This window comes from Corvus brachyrhynchos, unplaced genomic scaffold, assembly GCF_000691975.1.
Source record: "Corvus brachyrhynchos isolate BGI_N302 unplaced genomic scaffold, ASM69197v1 scaffold4, whole genome shotgun sequence".
Taxonomy (NCBI): domain Eukaryota; kingdom Metazoa; phylum Chordata; class Aves; order Passeriformes; family Corvidae; genus Corvus; species Corvus brachyrhynchos.
In genome coordinates, this window is record NW_008237878.1 from 8,130,407 (window position 1) to 8,145,272 (window position 14,866).

The 14,866-nt window shown below is 45.8% G+C and overlaps 1 protein-coding gene across 2 annotated transcripts in view; it reads left to right on the top strand.

The window, feature by feature from the left end:
* The first annotated feature begins 1,327 nt into the window (after positions 1–1,327).
* Positions 1,328–14,866, top strand: part of MTMR14 (myotubularin related protein 14) — a 28,898-nt gene continuing 15,359 nt past the window's right edge. The window contains exons 1-11 of one of the 2 annotated variants that reach the window (XM_017732566.1): positions 1,328–2,758; positions 3,785–3,860; positions 4,577–4,637; positions 5,197–5,319; positions 5,855–5,928; positions 8,705–8,775; positions 9,360–9,434; positions 11,770–11,836; positions 12,815–12,900; positions 13,131–13,207; positions 13,446–13,482. In XM_017732566.1, the coding sequence (XP_017588055.1) occupies positions 2,705–2,758; positions 3,785–3,860; positions 4,577–4,637; positions 5,197–5,319; positions 5,855–5,928; positions 8,705–8,775; positions 9,360–9,434; positions 11,770–11,836; positions 12,815–12,900; positions 13,131–13,207; positions 13,446–13,482 (801 nt within the window). In that variant the 5' untranslated portion in view covers positions 1,328–2,704. The remainder of the gene's footprint in view (positions 2,759–3,784; positions 3,861–4,576; positions 4,638–5,196; positions 5,320–5,854; positions 5,929–8,704; positions 8,776–9,359; positions 9,435–11,769; positions 11,837–12,814; positions 12,901–13,130; positions 13,208–13,445; positions 13,483–14,866) is intronic. The other variant, XM_017732567.1, reaches the window with a different exon arrangement.

The following is a 14,866-nucleotide window of genomic DNA, read 5'->3' on the forward strand; positions in this document are numbered from 1 at the left end:
GAAGTAGTTTTCACATGTGCAAACTCTGCTGTACCATTGTTTCTGCCAGTACAGCAGCTCCTGGAGCCATGTAGGGAAAAAAAGGAAACATCAAAAAATTGATATTTTTAACCCAAATTGGTTCATTCTGTGGCTGCACAGCTGGGGGAAGAAAGGATGTTGCTTGATCAAAGTTTGCTAACAGTACTCTGAAGTCCAGGCAGGTGCAGGAGGAATTCTGTGTGTTTTGAACCTTTTTCTGTAGATTTTACTCCTATTTATGCTGCCTTTAATCACTAGTTCCTGTAAAACCATTACACCTGTTCTTCAGAGCAGCTTTCCCCATTACTATAGGAGTCTTGATACAACTGTGTTTGTTTACCATGTTCACCTCTAGCTCATGTTCATCTCTTGTATTACTGAGGGTGGTTATTGAGATGAGAAGATCTGAGAGCCTTATTTGTAGCACAGCCATGACTGATGGCAGAGCAGGTCTCTCCAGTGGGTGTGCAGGCTTCCCAAGGAACAGGCATGGTGTGCCTGGGAGAGGGGCATATCCTTGCATGTCCCCACTGGCGTGCTGGGCTTCCCGCTCACTCCATGGCCTGGGCTCCTGCCAAGCTGCTCAATCTCATTCCCGAGTGCTGCAGAAACCTCTCTGGGGAAGTGCAGTGAGTGAAACCTGGTGTCTTGTCTCAGCTCCCAGAGTGGTGCTTCTCTTAAAATTTCTGATCTTTCAGGCATTTCGTTTTTGCTGAATCTCATCTTCTGGACTTGGAAGCAGTGCCGTGGAGCTATTTTGGTAACACCACATTTAAGTTCTTGTTTCACTCCGTATTTGCTTTTGCGAAGGAAACGTAAAGGGAACTGGAGCAGAGTGCAGGATGTATCTCTTAATTGCGTGCATTCGTTTAAAAACGGACACACAAATCCGTGCATCAGAATCTTTTGAGTTTCAACATAGTTTGGTGTTGGGAATTATACACAAAGGCATCTCTTCCCACACTTGCTCATGTTTTTCTGTCTGTCCAATTAGCACCCTCGTGTTCACATTGTTTAAAGAAGATTAGCTTGGGGTTTTGTTCTTTAAATTCTGGTATATGTCAAGGATCTTTGGAGGTGGACAGCAAAATAATTGTATAGGCAGGAAAACATGAAAAAAACTTAAATCACCAGTATGAATTCTGAGAACTAAATCCCTCTTTAAAAAAAAAAAAAAAAAGAAAAGATTTGAAAGTCTTGTTTTCTGTTTCTCTGCTTCTACTGGCATCAACTTGTATAATATTTTCCATAAACAGATCCATTTCAATAATAGATTAATTTTTTTAATCCTTCCCAGAATGGGCAGCTGGTGGTACGTTGCTCCACACTCACAGTGATTCTGAAGCTTAGCAACTTTCTTTAGCTTCCATTGTAAAGATACTAATTTATTCTTAGGCCACTGTTGTCCTTTGCATTTCAGTTCTCCTCCCTGCTCCTCCGTTGTTCTCTCCTTCACCCTGATGCACATATTGCTGTGCATCTGCTCTTCCCATCAGACCTTGGTGGTTTCTCTTGCAGCATAGACTGTCCCTTGGCCATCCTACTCATCTTCCTGTGCCTTTTCAGGCAGGGGTGGGTCACTAGAATCAGATGCTTTATCTCAGTGAGAGCCTGTGTTCTGCACAGTAATGGTGGTACTTTTACATCTCTTTAGGGAATTTCCCATGTTCTTATTTTTCCCCTTTTTCAGGTTTACCATGTTGATCATGTATTAGCATCCAGAGGTCACGGAGTTCATCTGGGTCTTTTACTGTGCTCCATTACTGGAAAGGGCTAACTGGAAAATCTTGTTAATCATCTCCAGGTGCATAGCCATGCAGTTCTGTATGTCCAGACTTCACCTGTTTTCTAATATATCACTCTGGATGCTTCTCCAGTTCCAACTCTAGTCCTCTCTGCATTGACGGTTCCTCCTGAAGGTCTGTGTAGTTCAGAAGTTAGTTTGGATTCCTGTCAAATGTGGGCTGATACTTGGACAAACTGGAGCAATTTTAACATGTTTCCAAAATGTCTTCCAGCATGAACACAATTCTATTTTAACTTCAACAAGAAAACCAAACAAAATGTAGTTATGCAGATGCAGCTGACATTAATCTAAGTACCTTGCTCAACCCCCTAGCTGATTTAGTTGTTTAATTACCTGGCAACACAAATGCTTAAGGTTCATGGAGTGTTAAGACTTCATTTTCTATTCTATTTCTTTTTTTCTTGCAAAACTATGACTCTGATAGTGAATTCACTGTGAGGGTAGTGCTGAGCTGTTTTTTGATGGAAAGGTGATGAGGAGGAAAACAGAACATGTATTTTTGTAGACGCTGGCTGTCCTTCCCTCGTAATCCATGTGTTAGTCTGTGTCAGACCATACTGATGGTGCTCATATTGCCAGTTCCTGATACTTTCATGTACTGTGCATTGTTCTTTCAAAATAAAGAAAAGGAGACAGAAGAGCATCCAAATGTGTTGTACAGCAGCAGAAGCAGTTCTCAAAGAGGTGTGTTCATGCTTACTAACTTCAGAGCTGGCTTCTAGGGAAAGGGATGGGATTGCAGCCCAGGGTGTCTGTGGCAGCTTTGCTGAAAGACATGTGAGAAGATGCTCTGTATACTGACCTGAATCTCTGCCCACTAGGTTTGAGAGCACTGTGCAGGTTGGCAAACTGCAGGATCTCATCAACCGGAGTAAGATGGCCAGGTGTAGAGGACGCTTTGTTTGCCCAGTCATTCTGTACAAGGGAAAGGTAAAACTTCATGGGTTACCTGTCTTTACTGAGAAAATGACCTTCCTGCCTGCCATTTGAACTGTGCAGCCACAGCTTCAGTCACTTGTCACTTTTCCAAATGCTGTAAAAATATGTGCTTAGGTACTAGCGGGCAGCCTGTAGTGCAGGTAGCATTAGTTCTCTAGGCTGTGTAAGTTGTCTGTGAACACTTCAGGCTGTTCTCCCCCACCAAGTCATGAGCCTTGCACCAAAGAGCTAACTTTTTTTCTTCTCCTATGTATGACCCTTCTGAAGTGCTAAAGATATTTGGTGTTTCAGGGAAAGATAATTATTGTCCCTGTTTGTCACTTACTCTTCCTGGCAGCTCCCTTTGAGTAACTTTCCTCTCTCCAGAGAAGTTTCCTTTGTCTGTTCCCTGGGGAGGCAAGATTGCATAAATGGCCTTATGAATGTGTGGGCTTGTCTGCAAGGGGATCTGTAAGAAAGTAAAATTAGATTCATTTTTATGCGAATTACTTAAACTGTGTTGAAGCCCTGTAGGAATAGTCTCATTTAGAATTTAAGTAGCTTAATTCAGTTTTCTTAGTTGAATTTAGAAACACTGTATGAATAGCAAAATCATACCTGTGACAATTTTAATCTAGCTTGACTGAAGCCATCATGGGCTACATCTGCTGACCTTTTTCTGCAGGCGTGAACTGCCCAGAGTCGTCTTGGGACCATCCATAATCTCATCCAGAGGAATGTGGAAATAAGGCTCAAGCAGGGTATTAACAGAGCATGTGTTGCTAACTTGGCAGGAACTGACTGTATTCTCCATTGGAGAACTGGAGATGAAAATGCGATTTAAAAACTAGCTACAGATAAAGGCACTTGGGATTTTGCTGTATTTTGAAAACTTAGTCTGGACCAGGGTTGCAGGGCAGACTGCTGAGAGGTGATAGCTGTAGGTACCAGCCCTTTCTATGGAACCTGACAGCAAATAGGCCTGATAAGGGAAAGACTTCAGGAGCCTTTGTGATTAATAAAAAAATCTTCCTCCAGCATATTTGCAGATCAGCAACACTGGCCGGCTGGGGAGAGCTCTATGGGCGCACTGGCTACAACTATATCTTCTCTGGTGAGTGAGGAGCCATTTGTCACTGTCTGCCTGGTAAGGCTGGTCAGTGCTGGGACAGAGACCCATACATGAGGCCAAGCTCTTCCCAAGACCAGTGAGAGCTCTAGCATGGGCTGCTTGTATTAGGCTTAGCATAACAGAGAAAGACTGAAACCTCGTGTCCTGTTTCCAAGGACTGTGCTACAGGACAGTGCCACAGCCTATAAGAACCAGTGACAAAAGAACTTGAGGCTGAAGAGTCAATTAATTCAATTATTACAGGAAACATGTAGGCAAATAAAGGCATCCCAAAGGATTCAGGGTACCAGTTCCCAAACATTGGGGATGGGAATAGTGGAGGAAACAGGATTAGAACTTGCTGTTGCTTGACTAATCATTGGGAATCAAATGCTGCTAATGGTGGAAGCTCTTTAGGGGAGTAGTGGGTGCCTGTAGTGTGGGAGCTGAAGCTTGGCTTAAAAAAGCACTGCATACCACTTTTGAGGTGTCCTCTGGCTGTCAGTCATGGGTTTCACTTGTCCAGGTACTTTACAATTACAAGGAAAGAGTGGGTTACATTAGAAAACAAGCTTTTCAGGAAGAGGAGATGTGGGGAACTACATTTAGGTGTGAAGAGAAAGCACCAAACCATGACCTTCTTGTGTGCATACATACCTTGTCAGATTGGGGATTGAGTTGGTTTACAAAAGCTTCAGTTCTTAATGTCTTTCTTGCAGGAGGTTCTGATGATGCTTGGGCCGATGCAGAAGACATTTCCGAGGAAGACTCTGCACTTAGGTTTGTATGCATCACTGGGATGAGGAAAAGGGAGTCTGGACGTAAGCTGACTGGCTCAGCCACTCACTTCTGCTCTTTTCTAGTTTGGGTATTGGGCATAGGCTTGAGACCCATCACCAGGCTCAGGGTCTTGCTTTCCTTGCTTTTGGAAAAGAGTCTTGAATATTAATGGCTGGCTGAACCTAATGTAGCTGAAGCCTGCTAATACATTGCCAGAGGGAAGGGCTGGAGACAGGAATATGTAGAGCCATTTAAAAGGTTTTTGAAGGGCACAGATGTGTTTACTTCATCAAAAAGTACATCTCCAGGCTGTAGAAATTGTGTTGTATCTTACGTGTTTGTTGCAGAACGGAGTGAGATGTGCCAAGGGACCATAAGCACAAACTTGTAGTGTCAGTTCTTTGCAGAGTCTGACTCAGACCTGTGGAGACAAGGCTCGTGCTGTGCTGCTTATGGCTAGAAGTGGTTCAGGGAAGAACTGTGGCTCACCTGGGAAGAATCAGGCTCAACTTGGTCAATCTTACATGCTCACCTTGCTTTGCCTCATTCTTTCTTGCAGAAATGCAGATTCCCAGCTGTTTGACAAGGTCAGAGGGCATGACATCAAGCTGCTTCGATACCTGTCTGTCCGATATATCTGTGACCTGATGGTGGAAAACAAGAAGGTGAAATTTGGCTTGAAGTGAGTCTGGGTTAATTTGTTTTTGTGCAGGCTTTGGTTTGCAGCTAGTGTAGCCCTTATGTGTGAATTGCTGTCAGGCATGCACTCAGCATCCTGGGAGCAGTCCCTGGAAGAGTTCTATAGCAGGGTAGGTTAGTTGATTCTGTAAAGAAAACACCAAGGTTTTAGGCCACAGAAAACTCTTATCAATGGGGGCAACATAACTGCTTTCTTCTGTTTTCTGCAGTCTGAGTGGCTTTTTCCCTGTACAGCTTTATAGTAATGAGATAGTCACCCCTTCAGAAGGGAGACAGCAAAGGAGCCCTCTGCTTGTGTATAGGAACAGAGGGAGATGTTTCTCCTGCTTGTCTCAGAGAAAAGCTTTAGTGATTTTGGGCTGTACCTATTTATGTGGATGTGTTGAGTAAGTTCTGCCCCTGCTCACTACTGTGTCAAGTCATAGCGCAGGGAGATGCAACAAATAATTTTTTGGGTGCTGGTGTCTACGTGAAAAACACTCTGTAAGTATCTGCTGTTCTCCTCTTGTCCTGTGCAGTGTGACGTCTTCTGAGAAGGTGGACAAAGCTCAACGTTATGCTGATTTCACACTTCTCTCCATCCCATATCCAGGTACAGGAATGATGGTCAGAGGGACTCCCAAGGGACAGGTGACAATCCGTTTCTGGGGACAGGGAGATAACTCTGTGTGTGTATATGTAAATGACCATGACTTGCTGAATGTTTCCTATGCTCCCTCTGGAGAAAAACTCTTTTAAACCAAGAACAGTGCAATGAACCTGGATGCTCTGGCAGTGTGAGTCAGCATTAGGCACTCTTTGAGGTGGCAAAATAATTTCTCAGCAGTCCTTATTAATTCAAGCAAGGAGGAAAAGTCCCAGAGGTGGAGTTGGTTAAGATGGCCTTTCACATCACTGTAACTCCAAACTACCACCTGATGCAACATATATATCTTGTTCTATGTTATGTAAAAACCCAATTCTTAAGGGTAATTTCTAGTCTAGTGTTCCAGAGCTCTGCTGTAAGAAATCCTCAATGCTAGCAGAACAGTTCACCTGAGCCTGCAGTGTATGACAGAGGCAGCCCTTCGCAGCCTGTCTCCCCAGCTATATCCATCTCTGTGCCTAGCAACCACTGCTGGGTCACTTGCACGCTTTACAGATGAACTGAATATTCCTGCCTGCCTGCTGATGTCAGGCTTGGCAACAGGATCAGATGCAAGGCTGCTGTGCTTGAGGTCCATCTGCCGACTCTTCTTTCTCCCTAGTGCACAAAGAAAGGGAGAGGAGGAGAAAAAACAAAACCCAAAAAAACTGTGGTGAATGATCCAGACCCAGACTTTTCCTTGATTGCTAGTTTTTGCTCTTAAACATGTTCTTAAAGGTGTTTTTCCTTTTATACAGAAATTAGTGACAATTCAGAGAAGCTGCATGAAGACTTCTGTTGAGTTTGGCATGCAGGTTGCCAAAGTATACAGAAGTAAGAGTATTTACTGGTTTCTATAGTATGTAGCACAGATATATGTTGCTGCTGCACACGTCACCAGACTTGGAACACGAGAAAGACTGTGTACACAGGTCTTCTGTAGTGCTGTAAGGAATGGAGAGGAAGTGACTATAGAGTTAAGCTGCAGAGTTGTTTCTGTATGGGGATCTGCATGTGGTAGGCAATACTCAGTGATGGTCCTTCCTCTTGTGCCCTCTGGGACAGCTGCTTTCTTTTAGCAGCTCTTCACTGCCACGCTAGAGGTAAACCTTATTAAACTGCACACACTCCCTGCAGATGTTGCCTGATTTCAGCAGTGCTGGTCCATGGGGAAATGTTGTCATTCTGTTAAATCTAAGGCATACACATCTAAGGATCAGCAACCCCTCTAGTGACTGGCCAAATGCCGTGATACATTCTTATTGATGTTTCCAGGGTTGCACTGAAAGAATTTTTGTTTTGTAATTTGTTTCTGAAGTTATTCTAAGATACTGTCGCCTTAGGTGAGCAAGACAGCGTCCAAACAGAGTCACAGAATTGTTGTGGTTGGAAAAGACCTTTAAGATCATTGAGTCCAATCATTAACTCAGTGCTGCCCAGGCTCCCACTAAACCATGTCCCCAAGTGCCACATCTACCTGTCTTTTAAATACCTCCAGGGCTGGTGACTCCACTCCTTGCTGAGGGTGCACTTGATCCCCTCATCCAGATCATCGGTAAAGGTGTTAAACAGGCCTGGCCCCAATACTGAACCCTGAGGAACACCACAAAACCTGGGGATCAGACACCAACTGGATTTAGCTCCATTCACCACCGCTTTTTGTGCTCAGGCATCCAGACAGATTTTACCAAGCGAAGAGTAAGAACTGTCTGGAGTGAAGGACTTGGGTTAAAATGGGGTATCTGTAGAAGCTTTTGGTATTTGTGGATGCCAACAGTTATGCCATAATCCCCCATTCTTTGCATGAAGTCATTGTTTAATTGGAGTTAAATCTCAACTGACAGATTGTGTCCTGACTGCATATTTGAGGATTAGTCCTATCCTTGCACAAAGATTCTTTTCTTGGCTTTTCTTTCCATTGAAGTTACTTGTGACTTGCAGGGTGGTAATCTCTCTCCGTGTTCTGTGCCTGGCACAGGGGTATCTGGGTAGTGTGGGCACTGTGGCACTGCTGAGGTGTGTACAGCACACTGGGAGAGGTGTTTTGTGTAGCCTGCAGGCAGCCGCAGTGCTAATGGTGCTGCTCAGCTGTGACTAAGTGACTGCAGGTTGCAGCAGAGACTTAAATAGTTGTTTGAGAAGGGCCAAGCCAAAGGACACATTTCAGGAGGGGAGAGCTTGGGGAAAAGCTTGGAAGTGGTTTTGTACCTCTTTCCTTCAGATGGGGTAAATCCCACGTTTGAAGGAGAAGACTGAAATGTGAGAGAAATCACAGCCACCTCTAACAGAGCCATTTCTTGTTACCTGCAGCAGATGCCCTCTGAAAATTGGCTTTCTCCAGGCCTTTGCCAACACCTTCTTTTGGTGGTTCCTTCTCACTCAGCATGTCAAGCTGATGCCTTAGATCTGTGCAAAAGTCCATGGCCCTGCAAAACATAGCTCCTTGCTGAAACCTCTTGTTCGGGAAAAAATGAAATCAATCCCTCAAGCTCCCCATTTGCTGTGTTTGGAGTTTGCCCTTTGCTGTGTGTGTCTGTACTGCTAAGTGCCCTGGGCTGTTGTTGCTGGAGGCCGTGCTGCACAGTGTACTAAGGATTACTGCTCTTCTCTTCCCACAGGCAGCAGTTTTGATTGGTTTGGATTTCTGGAGCCTGGGGCTGCCAGCGCTCCTAGTCCCACAGGGCACTTCACTTGTTAGATACCAGTTAGCTGAATCGTTGTTCATTATCTCTCTTTCTTGCAGGCTGTGAATTTTTTAAGGACTACAAAGACCGGGATTATACAGCTGAAGGTCTCATATTTAATTGGAAACAGGTACATGGATGTTACAAAACTGAGAGCTTTGTGTTTTACTGGGCCTAAGTCTTGCCTTCCAGTTCCTCAGCGATGGTGTGTATGTCATGGGCCTATTTCTGATCACAAGGAGGAAATCAACAGGACAAGCAAAACAGATAGGGAATGTACTAAATTATTGATTCATATGTAAAATAAATGAATCATTATCCTGAAGTGTAGGATGATTGACCTCTCATGGAAGGTATGGATTGCTCCCAGTTTTGAATTCTGATCTCATTGATAGCCTCAGTTCTCAGTTCTTTCTTCATATTCTGTCTCCTGCTGAGGGGATGGTTGAGTGGGGCAGTCCTGCAGAAATTCAGAGACTAATATGCCCAACTTTCACTGTTGGGAGGACATAAAAGCTCCACTTGTCCATTAGTCCTTGCAAGAGTCTGAGTTTATTCTTACAGCTTCAGGATTTTGCATACAAAGATGCTTTGCTGAGATGTTTGGGTTTTTTGTAATGCACCATGTGGCATTTGTTGTCTTGGTTTTTTCTGGAACTCATTCCCTTCAAGTCATGACTTTCCTCTGACCAACTGTGTTTGGGTTTTTTACAGGACTATGTAGATGCTCCTTTAAGTATCCCAGTCTCTCTGACCCAGTCTCTGAATATTGATTGGAGCGAGTACCAGGTGAGCAAAGTGGATGTCTCTGTGGGAGGTCAGGGATGTATTCAGGAAGGATCAGGAGAGATTTGAAATCTGACTTGCTCCTATTGCTGTAATCTGGCTCACTTCATACCATCTCAGTGGGGGTGAGGCTGCTTGACAGTTCAGAACAGCAGTGGAAATCCCGTACCCAAAAGCTCCATGGCTTGCTGTGCCCTGAGGCAGCTGACTGTTAAGTCAAGCCTTCTGGTGTAGCTTCCAAAAATTTGCAATCCATTAGGGAGATAGGTCACTAACAAAGGTAAGGAACGAGGCAGGAAACAGAAAGCAGTGTTACCTGTTCTCAGTCTCAGCTCGGCACGGGCCTACCTTGGGCAGACTTCCTTGGCTGTGGGGAGTCTTGAGAGAGGTCAACCTTCTCCTCTGTGAGCAGAGCCAAGGGACTGGGCACCTTCTTCATGGGTGTGCAAGGTGCCTTCCTATGGGAGAGGAGTAGGGAATCATAACCAACCATGGCAGATCTCCACTCCTTATTGCTGACAGCATGGCAAACAGTAATTGAACTCTTCTGTTTGCTCAAGCTTCAAAGTTTACCTTTGTTCACACCAGGAAGTATCACCTTAAACTACTGATTAATAGTGCTCCATTTCACACATCAGTGGATCTACCAGGTTTTGTGGGGATTGACTGTGCTGGAGCATGTCACGTTACTGTGCCCTGTGGCTGGAAGCACCACAGAACCACAGAGCTCCCTGTGCTGTGCCAGTGTTTGTTGTCAGTAATGTAAATACTGTTCAAGTGCCAGCATAAGCAGAATCACAGAAAAGTTGAAGCAGAACTAATAGAACTACAGCTTGTGTGTGGCTAGAAACTTGTTCACTAGAATACTGAACAGCCAGTATTTTTAAAAGGATATTAAAAATTGAAGAGGATGTAATAAATAGATGCAGAAATGATTTGAGGACTGGAGAACATACTTCACTCAAAGCGAAAGTTCTCAGTCTGTTTAGCTAATCACTAAGGTGATGGAGGGTTTACTTGATTAATGTGTAAGTACATTTGTAAGGAGAAAATACTAATTCTAAATCACTCTTGACTCTGGGGAAGAAGGGCTGCACAGGAAGCAATATCTGCATCTGAAATCAGACCTTCAGATAAGGAAAAGCAGTCTTGCATGTTATTTTTGAGGATAATCTGCTGGAACATGCTGCCAAAGGAGAAATGAGCTGTCACCCCTATTTGAGATGCTTTTCTGGGCAAAGATCTTGCCAAGTGCAAGCTTCAGGCTGTACTTGGGGCAACTGAAGAAAACTTTCTTGTTCGTGGTATAGAGATCAGACTGGATAATTGGATGATGCCTTCTAAAATAAGCGGAAGATGGATCGAATTGGGCAGATAAAAGATTTTGTAATTATGTGGTTTTCTTCTGCAGGCTGACTATGTTCCCTGTTTCCCTACTCTTTTGTGGCTCTGCAGGCCTCACGGCTGAGCAATATGTTCTTTGTCTGACACTAGTCTTCAGTGTGGTTACACACAGATGTGCACACATGCAAGCACACAGCGAGGGTTCTGTTGCTTATGGTCACATGTCACTTACACCACTAACATTTCTGCCATGAAATGTGTCCAACTCTTGCTTTTTCCTTGCCAGTGCTGTCTTATTTCCCTTGAGCTAGTTCTGATTCTGATCAAACCACTGAAATTCCCTGCATCTTCTCATGACGTGACAGTCAAGTGACAAGCTTGGGCTTGTTCTGATGTTTTTCACCTGTATGTCTTGTAGTGCTGGAGTTCTCTGAGTTCAGAGCCCTTCTGTAGTTCTGCTGCTACTTGGGGGTCACTGCAGAAGTCCAGTGCCTGTCCAGAGGGTGGGTGAAGGTCAGCCCTCTGCCAGCAGCCTGCCAGGGACATTTTCAAGGACCACAGAGTTTTGAGCAAAGTGCTTGGGTTGTGGAAACAGGCTGCTGGCCTTGGCCTGCACATCCCATCATGCTGCTGGCATTACACACGTGGCTGGAATGTGGCTCAACCACTTGGTAAAGTGCACGTGGGCAGAAGTGGGTCAGTGCTCTGAGCATGGGCTGCTTGGAGCTTTGGGGCTGCAGGCAAAGCAGCTCCTCTGCCAGCCAGGAAGACAGTAGAGATGGTCTTTAATGCTTTATTTGCCTACCTGGTATCTTGTCCCAGAGTGCCTTTTGCAGAGGATGGGGAGATTCATACAAAGGGGAAGTGTGTCACTTTGAGGAATGGCCATGTGGTTATTTCTGCTTTGCTGCTGTTCTGGATAGAGCAGCTCTGAACTGCAGAGCAGCCTTTTGCTGTGGGCAGACCCTTACCATCAACATTCCTCTTTCTGCAGAGCTGGGACCTCATACAACAGACACAGAACTACCTGAAGCTGCTGATCTCCATTATCAATAGTGATGGTAAGGCAAACACCTTGCTCCCAGCAGCGTAACTGGAGCAGTCACTGTCCCTGGAAGAACGGCTGATGGTATTAGTGCCATTGTGGATCAGCACCCAATACAGAAGTCACTTTTAATTCTCTCCCTTCAAAACAGGGTGATGGTCCTACCATCTCAGAACTCCAGCTCCCATCTTAGAGAGAGACTTGCTGATTCTTTGAAAACCCTTTCTTCCTGAACATGAAGGGATATCTGAAAACTTAGCCTACTGTTTTACTACTTTAAATGTGAAGAGAAGAAACATTGTTTCTTTCCTTTTTGACTCTTGCTCTTGTTTTGCTGGTTACCTGTATTTTGTCCCCCCAACACAGGATCTCATTTGGTGCCGTTTAAGAGCCCCTTTCATCACGGACACCCCAACTCTTGAAGAGTGTCTGTTGCCCTTTGTGGCATCCCATTCCCTCTGGGCACCGTGACCTAACACTGATGGATGGAGCTGTGGCTGGTTCTGACAGCATGGCCAGCTACACTTGCCTGCACTAGCTGTGTTGGGACACACTGCAGGTTTTCTGTAGGGTGTAGGGTTTGTGCCTTGTGTGTGCCTCTGCTCAGTGTGCAGCAGGAAGGTTAGTGAGACTGAAAAAATGTTCAGTTGGAGCTGTTTTCTCACCAGTGTAGAAATAAATTATGATAGTGCGTTGCAGCTGGTAGGTGTGTGTTCAGGGTAGTAAAGTGATGTTCATACCTGATGACTCTGTGTCCTGAGCAGCTGTCAGGACCAGGACAGCACATCAGCTGGTGCTGCTGACAACCCAGGACACTCTGAGCAATTTGTTGGCGGATGTATCCAAGACAGAATGTTCTGGCTGAGCTCTGCTCTTGAGTCTGGGCTTTGGGGACAGAGAGTAGCTTGTCTCTACAGATTTGCCATAAAGAAGTCATTGCTCTCATTGCAACATCCTTTTTTTTCCTTCTCCGTCCTACCCCTGCCTGGAACAGATGACAGCGGGCTCCTGGTGCACTGTATCTCCGGCTGGGATCGAACGCCTCTCTTCATCTCCTTATTGCGCCTCTCCTTATGGGCTGTGAGTACCTGGCTCTGCTTCTGGGGCTGATTGCTTGGAGGGTGAGTGACCGTCTCCAGGAAGTGGTGGTGGAGCTGTTAATGTTCCTAATGTTTCTTCAGACATGCTGTCACAGGCAGGTAGAGGAAGATGGGTACCGTGGATCACTGTGACAGTTCTCAGCAGATCATGAATTCCCAAGTTCCACTTCCCAGGGCTGCTGCCTGAAGGCTGTGTCTTTTGCTTTGCAGGATGGGCTGATCCACACATCCCTGGAGCCATCTGAGATTCTCTACCTGACAGTGGCCTATGACTGGTTTCTCTTTGGGTAGGAATGATAAGTTTTACTTGCCTGTGCGTCCCTGTGCAACAGGGGAGAAGCCTTGAGGGGTCATCTTTGATGTTTGTTCACAGCCAAAGGTTGATGTTTGAGCAGCTCCCAATGAGCTGGGACAAGAAGGGCTGATGCCTTTTTTTACCTGAGGGCTCAGGCATGTGGCTATTCTTGACAGCTTGTACTCTTCTGATTCTGGCATGTGACTGAGCTTCCCTTGCTCTCTTCCCAGGCACATGTTAGTCGATCGACTCAGTAAAGGAGAAGAGGTGAGTGTTGGGTCTGGGGCAGTGGCTGAGCACTGCTTTGTGTTCTCAGGATACCTGTTTAAGGTAGCAGTGTTCACTGCCTGCTCCTGCTAGTATCAGTGGTGTGGCCAGGCTCTAAAAAGATTGTTCAGGTGCTGGAAATGTGAGGTAAGAGCCTTGCCCTGTCACTTTGTGATGCAAAAGTTGTGGGGTTGCTTCTCTCTCAGGCTACAGTTTTGTTGGGGGGGAGGGGTCACTCCTGCCCATTTCCCTCCTGTGCCATTAGTGTTCAGGCCCCACATTAGAGGGTGCTAGGACTTGCTGTTCAGCTCAGCAGTGAGAAGGATGTGTGACTCCTTGAAAATAAAGCTGGATAGTCTTGTGTGCTTGTCCTGAGTGCCAGCCATCCTGCCTGGGTGCTGCAGCTGCGTGTGGCTTGCGTGTCATCACAGGCTCATGGAGCAGCTTGTGTTGGTTCCAGTGTGTGAATTTGGTGGGGTGTGTCTGTGGGTGCACATACGGGTCTGGGATGCACTTAAAATTAGTGGAACTAATACTCTTCAAAATCTTTCACTGTTAAAAAGCAAAAAAAGATTGCTCTGACTATAGTTGCAATATAGTGTAATATCATTTCTGAATAGAAAAGAGATGGGGTGTGTGTCTAACTCTGTTGCTATTCCCCTGTTCCTCAAACTCTCACCTTACTAAGGAATCTTCTGCCTTCAAACAGCAGAGGCAGGACCCTGGCCTATTTTCCATCTTTCAGGGGTACAAAATCCCTGTTTTAGTATCATTCCTCCTATTCCTTCCTTTTCCTGGTGTTCAAGCCTGGCAGCTCTGCTCTGGTGCCTGCTTGGTCATGGGTGGAGTCAGTAGCTGCAGCAGGAGAGGGGGTGCCTGGCTGCCTCTGGCGCTCCCTGCTCCCCACTTCTCCCAGGAGAAGGGCACGGCTCTGCATGGGTGGGTGGGGTGGCAGAGGCACAGTGGGGTGATTGATGCAGAGTGGGGTGTGGCAGGGCACAAGCTTGGGGCCGCAAACGCTGTAGGTACCGCGTGCTTCCAGATGTGGTAGAGGTCTGCTGCTGAGGTGGAGCATGTGGCTCTAACTCTGCAAGTCTTGCTGGGTTTGCTGCTTACCTCAGTGTATAAGCAGCTGCTGCCATCTCTGTTCCATTCTGTACTGATGGCATAAGTACCTGCTGTGGGCTTGCAGCATGTGTGCAAGGCATTGATAAGGAGACTTGTTCCCCTTCTTTTCTGGGCCTCCCCGTGGCAGGGAGCAGAGGGGCAGTTTAACATGGAAGAGAAGGCCCAGGATGGGATGGTGGCAGCCCATGGCACACTGGAAGCTGGTAGCTGCAGATTTTTTGCTATCTCCTTCCTGCCAGCACCTCCTCCCCAAGAT